At 37.0% G+C, this 12,285-nt stretch overlaps 1 protein-coding gene across 1 annotated transcript in view; it reads right to left on the minus strand.

Moving 5' to 3' along the window:
• Positions 1 to 154: 154 nt before the first annotated feature.
• The window catches only part of LOC137048646 (uncharacterized), a 59,687-nt gene continuing 47,556 nt past the window's right edge, over positions 155 to 12,285 (minus strand). The window contains exons 13-16 of the mRNA XM_067426827.1: positions 8,777 to 9,133; positions 8,312 to 8,665; positions 5,266 to 5,367; positions 155 to 429 (exon numbers count right to left, since the gene is read on the minus strand). Coding sequence (XP_067282928.1) covers positions 155 to 429; positions 5,266 to 5,367; positions 8,312 to 8,665; positions 8,777 to 9,133 — 1,088 coding nt within the window. The remainder of the gene's footprint in view (positions 430 to 5,265; positions 5,368 to 8,311; positions 8,666 to 8,776; positions 9,134 to 12,285) is intronic.

Genomic DNA, 12,285 nt, shown 5'->3' on the forward strand with positions numbered 1-12,285 from the left:
AATTGTGACTTCTGATTCCAAATACTTTTTTGGGCCACTGTATGTTTGACCATCTTGTTTGCATTACAATTTTATGACTGGTATCAAACTCACTTTACAGCGAAGTATGTATTTATTAAAACTACTACAGCATGTTATATATAAATCTATATTTTCACTTACCCAGTTCCAAAATAAATTTAGTTGAAAACACACAGTCCTGCTGTTTATAAACTCTACATGTGTATTCTCCATTATCTTCAGTGCTGAGATTCTCAAGTTTAAGGGAGACGTTTCCGTGTTGAATCTGATAAGTAGAGTGCAGTGCATTCTCTTTCTCGGAGTTTGTTTTTCTCCATTCCACCTTCAGATTTTTCTTTGATAAGTGTTTATCAACACAACAGGTCAGAATTACTGAAGAACCCAGAGGAACAAATGGTTGAATGATCCCTGTAAAACAAAATGCATATAATTCCTAATGTAATAATAACCTGAGTGAAAAATATAATTATTTTGCCCATACTGTAATATCTAGGAAATGTTAGAAAAAAATGAAGCATATTGTTAATATGAACATAACTGGTGTGCGTAATTCTGCTGCTTTATTGCAGAAATGTAAGCTAGATATACACTGAGTACAACAATACAATCTGATTATGGTTTGTCAATTCAATGCTAAACAGATTTTAAATTGAACTTTTATAGTGCATTTAATTGCTTCCTTTGACTAATTCATTTAACAAATGATTTGCTCTTATCATCAGACCGTGGTTGTATATCTCTCTGATTAGTGTACCTCGATCTTAGTGCTGCATTTGATACTATTGACCACATCATTCTTTTAAGTAGACTCGAAAATTATGTCTGTCCATTATCAGTTTGTAGCAGTAAATGAAGATATATGGAGTGCCTGTATGGAGAACCACAAGGCTCAGTACCAGGACCATTGCTTTTCACCCTGCTTTTTACCCATCAGTTATGCTGATGATACGCTGCTCTATATTTCTTTGCAACCCAACGAAACTTACAAATCCACAAAACTAACAGAATAGTAATCTCTACTACCTAATTCTGAAAAAAAACAAAAAAAACAACAGAGATTTTAATTATTGGACAAAAAAAAAAAAAACTCTCTCTAACCTAGAATACTGTCTAAAGGGTCCTGCACACTGTGCGATTTTTCTAAATCCTTTGCGAATGTCCCTTGTCAGACTGTACGAACATGATCGCCATGTCACACTGTAAGATCTCAGTTGCCATTAATCTCAGACTGCACGATAGTGAAGGCGCGCTAAAAACGGACGCGCGCAAGAAAACTCACCTGGAGTTCATATCATCAATGAATGACGCGTTCAGTGACAGTGAGCTGCATTACACGCGGGGCTGAAATGCTGGCTACAAAGAAATCTCAAGCACTCGTTTTGGTCATAGTTTGTCTTGAACTTGACTTCGTCGTAGGAGAAGTCACACTGCAGCATTGTGTGCCAAATCTTCTGACACTGCCAGAATTTCGTCTGAGGTAAAATTTGATCGCAGCGCTCATTAATCGGCTGCCGGTGAACATGTCAAACTAATGACCAAAGACGTCAGATTTTAGCCTAGAAATCTTTTAGGATTTGCTAAATTTGTCTCAGACGGCCAAATCGTGGGCAAAATCGCACAGTGTGCACCCGGCTTAACACTTAATGGCTGCTCTGTCAAGTCTTCATCGTCAATCAAAACCACATTCTTCCGTTTTAAAAGTATATCACTCTCAATGAAAAATATGGAACAGTAAATTCATACGTTCATGAGCTCAAGGCTAGATTATTGTAATGCTCTACTGGGTGGTTGCCCTGCACACTTAATAAACAAACTCCAGCTGGTCCAAAACTCAGCAAGTAGAGTTTGTATTAGAATCATATCCTCTTTTTTTCTTTTCTTTTTTTGGTTTACTATTAAAAATTGTATACATTTAAAAATCTTGCTAATTACTTACAAAGCACTAAATGGTTTAGCTCCTCGGTAGTTGAGCAAGCTCTTTATAGTCATTACAGTCCTTCACGTCTATTGCAATCTCAAAATTCTGTCCAGTTGATAATACCTAGAATATCAAAATCAACAAATTCTATAAACTATAATACTGATCTGCCAACATTGTTGCTATATGATATTTACAGTGCAACTTTCAGTAATTATAAATGGACTGCATTTATATAGCGCTTTTATCCAAAGCGCTTTACATTTTTGCCTCACATTCACCCATTCATACACCGGCGGCGATGTCAGCCATGTAAGGCGCCATCCAGCTCGTCGGGAGCAGCTGGGGTTAGGTGTCTTGCTCATGGACACTTCGACACTTGGTCAGGTGGACCCGGGGATTGAACCACCAACCTTCTGGTTTGTAGACAATCTACATGAACCACGGAGCCACTGCCGACCCCTATAGTGTAACTATAAAGTACATACGTGTAAGTATAAGGGAACAATATGTAATATTTAAGGACTAAAGGGGTAACTACCAGGAAAATGAACAAATTATTTATTTTACAAGAAACTCACACAAGAATATCATGAAACCTTGAAGCTAATTATGAGAGCAATTCTGGGTGTACGTTTTATTTTAATAAATACATAAAAGCAAAAGACATGGGATTCCTTCCTAAAATATGTCATGGTGCTCATAGAATGATTTGAAACAATATGTTAAATTGTTCTCTGATATCTACATAGAGGGTATGTGGTTTATTTAAGGGCAAACATTTTCAGTTTTACAGGTCCATTTACAACCTTATAAATTGTCCCTAGGATGTAATGCTCTGTTTTTGCCTTATTCGGAAGGGTCATGAATATTAATGTTGAGTTCTGCTCTAATTGGCTTATTTCAGCAGCTCACAGCAGTTCAGTGAAGCGGCTCGTGAGTCCTGACAGAACACAGACCGACTGAACGACACTTTAAGCAGAACATCTCAAATGGAGATAGCTGAAATGCAGCCTACTTGTTTATTGGTATTTTCAGATCATCCGCGCACGAGAAAGAGCTCGCATTCGTGCAGTTGCCAGATTTCAGTCATTTAAATCCCACAAACAGAGCTTTTCTGTGAAAAAAACCTGTATACTATCCGGTGTTTCACCTAAACATGTCCAATCTGCCAACCACATGCACACGAGCTCTCTCTCGCGCACGGATGATCTGAAAACACCAATAAACAAGTAAGCTGCATTTCAGCAAATCTCCATTTGAGATGTTCTGCTTAAAGTGTCATTCAGCCTACATTTTAGACTTGTCTTTTTTCCGTCAACGATATTGCATGTTTATATAACGTTAGTCACAATGTAGGCTAAGGTTACGCAGTGACTGTGATGTAGCCTAATCTGAAATACAAATAGGCAAAACACCATACTTCAGTTCTCAAAAATATAAATATATAATTATATTTTATATATAATATATTTTTACAAAATGAATAGCCTTGTCAAATGACTATGGTTTTAACTTATATGGTGGAAAAGGTGACGTTTGCTAGAAGGATCAAGTGAACGATCCTTGGATGATGATGGACAGATGATGAACAGTAACGTAATCCATCCACGTCATCAAAGGCGCTGGGTTGAATTTGTTCAAATCCTACACGGAGTGCTTGTTCGTATATGCATTCACCTTCACTATTTCTCTTAGAAATTATGATCATGTTGTTAAGTACTCTGTGTATTATTAAATAATTTTTTTTACAACACCGGCAAAGATCGTTTATTCCAGCGCGCGTGCAGACAGGGCCGCCAAGTTTTTAACAAAACCCGCCAACACAGTGCAGTTGAGCACTGTTGACGTGCTCTGATTGGTTTTAGGTCTATCCAAGCGATGTCTTTCCTGGTTCGGTTGAAACACGCCCCATAATCACAGCCCAATGGAGGAGAATCAGACTCCTATTCTGACTAGAATTACATATGACCATGTCAGGCTATGGAATGAGAAATTAAAGCCTAAAATTAAGTAATTTAATCACAGATTAGACACCGGTATCAGTGAATCAGGCCACTAAATTATGACAATATCTAAATAAAGGCCAGTAAATGATGACAATATAGAAAAACTACTGTTAAAAGGTCAAGGGCCAACAATTAAAGGTAATACTGATCACCATAATGGTGACATTAAACTTTATTATTTTCAATAAAAAACAACAACATCCAAACCTTTGTTAATTATCAATAAGAACTTTAGTATGACAGAAGTAAAGTCTGGAATATAATAAGTGAAGATGCTGAGATCTGTTAGTGTTTAATGTTCTGTTGGGATTTAAAGGGTTTCTGTATTGTCTGTTTTGTGGGTCACCGTTGTGCTGAAGAGTAGCGTTTGTGCTTCAGTCCAGGATGGGCCAGTAAATGTTGCTGTTATGCTGTATGTTGCTTTGTTTAAGAGGCAGTAACTGTAGTTGCTTATAAAGTGACATATAGTTACATTAATTCATGCAGTTAATTCAGTATATACCAGTAAAATAACTTATTTTACTGTTTTATTGTGAAACATTTATTGCAAATTTCTGTAAGTGTTTTTTGCACTTTGTTTAAAATAGGATAAATTAATTTGAATTTTGAATCATTTTTAGTTTGAATCATTAACCCTTTTTTCAGAGAAGGAGGCTCAGGTGTGGCTCAGTTTTGGGTTTTCTGGTTTACTTAAGGCTGAGAATCGGTACCAACACTAAAAACCCATTCAGGCCCACTGTAGGGACAGTTATGGGTTAGCAGTTGGCTGAGACTCTGGACAGTTATGGTCCATGTGTAGCCCTTGTCTTTAATCCAGATCTGGTCCACTCCAGGGCCGTCATTCTTTGTGGTATGAGGGAAAAGGGGCTCTGTTTTGTTACATTTTTCTGAATTTAGCTACAAGTAACAACACTTTATGGATAGCGTTGTTATAAATTTGATAATTTAATTCAACAATACTTTCAGAGCTACTACAAGCAAATTTAAAAAACAATTTATATTTTGTTATAGCTTATTTCAACTTGATGCTGTTTTTCTCAACATATGAATAACTAATAACTCAAATTAATTATCTTCTCTATCACACTAATAAACTCTTGATTTTTTTTTTCTATACTATACATTTTTCCATATAGGAAAATCCACTATTTTGTAAAAACATCAGTATTCAATTGATTTATAAGCCTCTCAATAAACATTCACTAAACAAACTCAATAAACACTAATTATTATATTGATTATAATTATTAGGTTTAGATAGATTTTTCACTGAATTACAGCAACAACAAAAAAAATGTCTTCCTGTAATATTCATACCTTTATCAGGTGATCTGCAGTAGATCAGACAGCAGAGCAGAAGTGCAGATCCAGATGCAGAAATACAGAGAATCAACACCATTATGTGTAGAGCAGAGAAACCTGTAAAACACAGAAAGTTATTAGACAATGTTATTATTGTACAATTCCCTGTAGTGTACACACTATAATCGACAAGTGTGTGTCTCGCAGTCAGGACAAATATTCTAGTGAGTGCATTCAGAGGATTATAATACTAAAAATCAGTTGAAACTGTCTACTACACAACACAACACTGATAACGTGCACAGACTATAAGATCTTTCACCAAGCAGCAACGCCGACCAACAACGAAAAATGTTTTTGTTCACACAAGTCATTAGAGACATTTTCCTTTCTGTTTTCCCTCTATGCTGCTGCTCTTCAGGTCGTAAACATCTGCACCCAATTTGCTGATTATAGCACTCCGTTCACTCTTATTGAGAATTAACAGAGGTTTAGATGTTGGATGTTTTATTGAAAATATTTGTGGCACGAAAGTATTTTCGGTAAGCATAATCTATTCATAACAAATAACCACTTTTGGTAATTGATAAGATTAGTGAAATATTCTACTTCATGATGCTGAAAACTACATCACCTGATCATCTTTGTTTCTGGAGTTCTTTGCAACAAATGATGTGTTTAAGTAACAAAAGACCACAAACTGACATAAAAAGCCAAGTCAACTGCCCAACTAAAGGAAACACTGATCACCATAATGGTGACCAAACATTTTCAATAAAAAACATCAACAGCTAAACCTCTGTTAATTATCAATAAGATCTGTAGACGTCTGACAGAAATAAAGTCAATCATGTCAGTAATCAGTGAAGCTGGTAATGCTGTTTGTGGAGTTGTTTAATCCTCCTCTGCTGAGATCTTCAGAAATTTAATGGCTTCTTTTTTTGAACATGTTTGTGGCATGAAAGTATTGTTGGTGAATATAGCCTTTTCATTACAAATAAACACTTTTGGTCATTGATGAGATTAGTGAATTATTCTGCTTTATGATGCTGAAAACGACATTCTCTGATCATCATTGTTTCTGGATTTCATTGCAACAAATGATGTGTTTTAGTTAACAGTAACAAAGACCACAAACTGACATAAAAAACCATAATGATGACCAAACATTTTCAATAACTAAACATCTGTTAACTATCAATAAGATCTGAAGATGTCTGACAGAAATACAGAGTTGTCAAAATGTGCTTTGAGCGGTGTTGATTTAACACTGAGGATTTTAATGCTGAGTTCACACTGCCTGATTTTAGCCCCTATTTTGACTCGCCGACAGGTTTTACGAAATCGCCGACAAATGAGTGAAATCATCAGCAAATCGGTGCTCATGCACGTGAGTGACAATCACACAGTGTGGATGATCAAAGACACGATCAGAGAGAATTGCAGATTTGGCATTCTATAGATTTCTATTATTTTTATCACTAATTATAAATATTACAGCCTAACCCTAGCTTGTATCATTTTAAGAATATCCATGGGAACATTGGGAGAGATCTTTATATCTTTATCCGAAGTAATACCAGGAAAACATACAAAAATAGATTCCAAATCTTTAAAAAAAAATCTAAACAATTAGACCAACCACAGCTAATGCATTGTACCTAAACACTTACCCGTGTTCATCTTTTAATTCTATTATCATATATATATACAAAAGGGGATGTTAATAATTTTATGAATGATCCGCAATCATGGGTAAGACTGCCGACCTGACTGCTGTCCAGAAGGCCATCATTGACACCCTCAAGCAAGAGGGTAAGACACAGAAAGAAATTTCTGAACGAATAGGCTGTTCCCAGAGTGCACCTCAAGGCAACTCAGTGGGAAGTCTGTGGGAAGGAAAAAGTGTGGCAAAAAACGAGAAAGCTGAGAGACGCAAGACCCAACACTCTGGGTGAGCTTAAGGCCGCTATCGAAGCATCCTGGGCCTCCAGAACACCTCAGCATTGCCACAGGCTGATCGCCTCCATGCCACGCCGCACTGAAGCAGTCATTTCTGCAAAAGGATTCCCGACCAAGTATTGAGTGCATAACTGAACATAATTATTGGAAGGTTGACCTTTTTGACTTTTCTTTTATTGGTCGGATGAAATATGCTATTTTTTTTAGATAGGAATTTGGGGTTTTCATGAGCTGTATGCCAAAATCATCAGTATTAAAACAATAAAAGACCTGAAATATTTCAGTTGGTGTTCAATGAATCTGAAATATATGAAAGTTTATTTTTTATCATTAACCCATCTTTATCACAGTATGCACATTTTTTGAGAAGGACCCGTATATACTGCAGTGAATTCTAAACATTAGTGTGTCCTTCTTGTTTTGTAATTATTAAAAATATTGCAACAATACTTCTTGTAAGTGTTTTCATGTCACTGTTTTATGAGTTACACAATGTGTTTCCTGGGTGACAACCATAGTGTTGTGGAAGAATGAGCCAATTTAATGGCCAATTTGAACCCGGTCATGGTTAATAATTGTTTGATTGATTTCTCACACCTGTCCTTCATTAGTTATTGTGAATATAATTCCCTCAGGTCTTCATTGTCTGGTGTTGTTTGTGTTCGACATGCTGTCACGTTGCCTTTCTCTTGTGTTGAATAATCGTTATAATGTATTATGCTCTTTCGTTTTTGTTTAATAAAGTTCATGCTGCTTTTTAAGATCCTCTTTGTCGAAACATCATCCCCATCTGTGACCGATTTCTTTGCAAATTACATTTAATAAATGATGACATGTAATTAATAGCAATTAATATATATGACTTTTTTTAGCTGCTGATGCGGACATTCATAAATCTAATACATTAATTCAAGATTATCTGTGTATTAATGCACATTAGTGCATGTGTATTGTAAAATGTTATCTCAATCACTTTGTTGTAAAACGTGGATTTTTAATTGACTTTATGTACAACTGGATGTAAATGAATAACTAAATTAAATTGTTTATTAGTTTAGGCTCTAACAGTGGCATATTGTTCATGTGTCTGTTGACTCACCCAGTTGCTCCAGTTCTACAGTTGCATTGGCTGATAAATGTCCAGCAAACACTTGACACATGTAAACTCCTTTGTCTTCAGTTCTGACACCTTTCAGTCTGAGAGAGAAGTTTCCTTTAGGGATTTCATCAGTGAAGAACTCAACTCTGTCTCTGTATCGCTCATGTGCTGCCTCTGGTAAAGTCTTGTTGTTTTGGTAGAGCATAACCGGAATATCATCTTCATCTGTTTTCTTCCATGAAAGCTCTTCAATGTGTTCAGGTGTGATGTGAGAGTCTACAGAGCAGTTCAGAGTGACGTCCTCACCCACAGATGCAGATATGGAGCGACTCGATCCTGATACTAGCAGACGCTCTGAAAGAACAAACAGTGTTAATACCAAAACATGAGATGTAAATTCAGTAATTACTAGTTTCTGTAAAATCATGTAAAAAAATGGAAGGAACTCATGTGATCCACATTTACCAACATCTTTTATTTGAACCTCAGTCTCTCCAGAATCCTGGTCACTGTAAACTTTACAAGTGTATTTTCCCTCATCTTCAGCTCTCAGATTGTCCAGACGGAGGGAGAAGTTTCCATGTTGAATCTGATCAGTAAAGAAATGAGCTCTATCCTGATAATCCTGCTGCTGGATCTCTGGTCGACTCTCACCATTCAGAAACAAATGAACTACAGTCACTGAATCTGTCTCTGAGTCTGTTCTTCTCCATTGCACCTCCAGACCCTCCATTGGTAAAGGTTTATCAACATAACAGGACAAAACCACTGAAGATCCCAGAGGAGCAACCAGAGGAGCAGAGGGACCGTGCACAGTGAGCCCTAAAAACAAATAAATGAAATAAAGCAAGTGTAGTTTCCCGTAGATTAAATTGATACATTGATGGATAATTATCATCTTCATTGACATGAACAAGCATAACTGTCAGTTCATCTTCAAATCTAAAAAAGTGGAAATTATTCATAAAAAAAAAAAAAAAAAAAAAACTGTTCATAAGACAAACAAGGCACTTTCACTTTCATTATTTAAAAAAATGTTGCATGGCTGTTAAAATCAGGTCACCAGGAAATGTAACCTGAGAAAAAAAAAAACACCAAAGCTAATTATAAACATATTGTTAATCAAATAAAATCTCACCTGCGTGTTCATATCATCACTAAATGAAAACTATTGCCCAGCTCCAAACTGATAAATCGGGACAATTAGGCATTGAGAAAATCAACCAACAAAACTGATGAAAGCTCGACTGCTAAAACGTGATATCTTGCTTCACTATCTACTTCAAATCATGCATTTAAAATAAAAAAGGTTAATTAACTTATTGCATAAAAACTTAATTAAAAGTTTTGTTAAGAAATTCATAAAAACTCATTCCTAGAATTGAAGCAGAAGGCTTTAGACCACAAAGGTCTTTAAGACCATGAGCAACATAAATTCAGCCCAAACCGTGGACACTAGTAGTGTAAGTCTGCACAGATTTAAATGATACATAATTAATAATGTGCCTTGTCTTCAGAATCATCTTAAAGACAGAAAATCAATGTACATACCATCAGATATAACTGCAACTGCAGCCACAGATATAAACGTAAGCAGATCCATGATCAGTTGAAATAATAATAATCATCTCTCTCGACCGTCAGAGTTAGAGACTGAGAAAGAGTTCTGTTGAACAGCAGCTAATCCTGATAAACCAGTTCTGATTAAATGGAAAAACGTCACTATGAAAAAATGAAAACATCTGCAATGGGTGTGTAGGTTTCCACTGAATGAAGCCCTAGCTTAGCTTGACACTTTGTCCACTCTCTTCGTCCGAATCCACATCAATAAATCCACAGAACCACTTCTGTGAGTATCTTTTTACTCGATTAGCAACAAAACCATAATCACAAGAATATTACAAAAAATAAATTATTAATTAACGAGAGAGAGAGATAAGTTAAAAAAAAAAAAAACTGTGAGGCTCCACTCTCTCCTTGCCTGACTCAGATCACAGATAACTTTTTTTTGTTGTTAGCACCATTCTAGCGAGAGTCTTAATGGAACATGCGTTTACAGGTAAAAAACGTCAAAACGGTAGCCTGACAAGCCAGACCCACATCAAGATGTTTGGTCAGGAAACTCACCATAGACAGGTCTCAATCCAAGGGGCGGGATAAACGTCTTTCGTTGTCTTTCAAACTCCCTCTGCACGCGATAGGATAGCGCTACAACCAACCAGAGCAGGGAAGCTGAAGCAGAGCTTGTTGATAGAGTAAACATTCGCCGTATCTGGTTGGCAAAACTCCGAACATCTTCCCTTTTTAAGAATGACTTCAGTGCCGTTCTTTATTCTTTTCTCAGAGAAAAGCTTAACTCCAAGTCTTCCTGAGTCACGGTCAAAGCTGATTCGAAAGACCGCCGTTCGCCAGTTTCTGTGTTTACTAGAAGCACGCAAACGCAACTCGGCCATCGTTATTATGGCCCCGCCCACCGACTCTATACACGATGTGATTGGTCCGGCAAGAGTTTGGTCAATACAGCTCAGAAGGGTATTGAGAGTTGCTAGACGACACTCGCGGGCAGATTAGATTTGCTGCAGCTAGGGTTCGTCTAGAATTCTAGGCTACCAAAACGGTCTTATGTTCCTTAAATAACACTAATGTATTATAAATGCACTCTAAATTATACACACACATTTTAGATAATTAAACAATTAACTCCATGCATTACTGTAAATATTAACTGCATCAACCTAATGTAAATATTCCTTTCAATTTCCTCCACATAAAATAAATAAGGTAAATTACTATTTAACTATGTACAATAAAAATTATGTATTAATTGCATTTAGGCTTCTACATTACCAGCCCCTAATTGTTATCAATGTCCTTGAAACAATTACTCAAACAGTTAAATTAAAGGAGCCAACATGCTAACTAACAAACTATCAAAAAAAAAAAAAAATCTTCTTGGTCTTCGCCCTGTACGAATTAGGGTCTTTCCTTTGGAACATTTTATACGTTGTCCTCAGATCCTTGAAGAATACATAGCTTTGTTATCGGGCGACAAAGCTTTTCTTGTCAAGAAAAATCTCCACAATTCTTCCAAGTGGCCATTAATTTCTGGGTGATGTATCATCCACAATCAGCACTACATCACCAGCTCTGAAGTTTCTTCCAGGAGTGGACCATCGTTGACGTTCCTGAAGCTGCATAAGATATTCTTTACACCGGCGTTTCAAGAAAACATCCGCAAGGTACTGGACTTGCCTCCATCTGTGGTTAGCATACTTGTCATCCTTGCTGAACACTCCTGTGGGTAACTCAGGTTTGACCTTGAGCAGCAACAGGTGGTTGGGGGTTAAGGCCTCTAAATCATTGAGATCTGAAGATGCCTGGGTAATAGGCCTGCTGTTTATGATGGCATTATCTTCACAAAGCAAGGTGTGGAGACCTTCTTCATCCAAAAGTTGTTCCTTTACTGAGGTGTTTTGAATTTTTCTCACAGAGCGGATTAGCCGCTCCCAGCTTCCTCCGTGCTGAGAACCCACTGGCGGATTAAAGTGCCACTGAACTCAACTTCTCTTGCAAGTCCTTCGCCTTCAGTTCCGTGTAGTTTCTTACAGCTGATGCATCTGGACAATAACTTTCAAATAGCACCGTCTGCTCCGGGGACCCAGAATCTTTGACGCAGTTGGGCCAACATATGACTTCTCCCAGCATGAGCTGTAACATCGTGGATGTGCTTCAGCATGAGCATTGTGATGTGTGAATCTTTTGACAAGATGGCTTGCTGCTTGGAATACTCTGGCATAGCAGCACGGCTCATCCTTCCACCTACTCTAATGACGTCTTGAAGTACAGGGTCCAGCTTGTAAAGTGAACTGTTAATTCTGTTTTCTCCATGTGAGTTTGGTTCCCTTTTCTTTGCTTTCAGTTCCTTAAGCAAATATTTAAATTTCAGAAACCAGGCCACAGCACGTTTTAGTTTT

This window comes from Pseudorasbora parva, chromosome 2, assembly GCF_024679245.1.
Source record: "Pseudorasbora parva isolate DD20220531a chromosome 2, ASM2467924v1, whole genome shotgun sequence".
Lineage (NCBI taxonomy): Eukaryota > Metazoa > Chordata > Actinopteri > Cypriniformes > Gobionidae > Pseudorasbora > Pseudorasbora parva.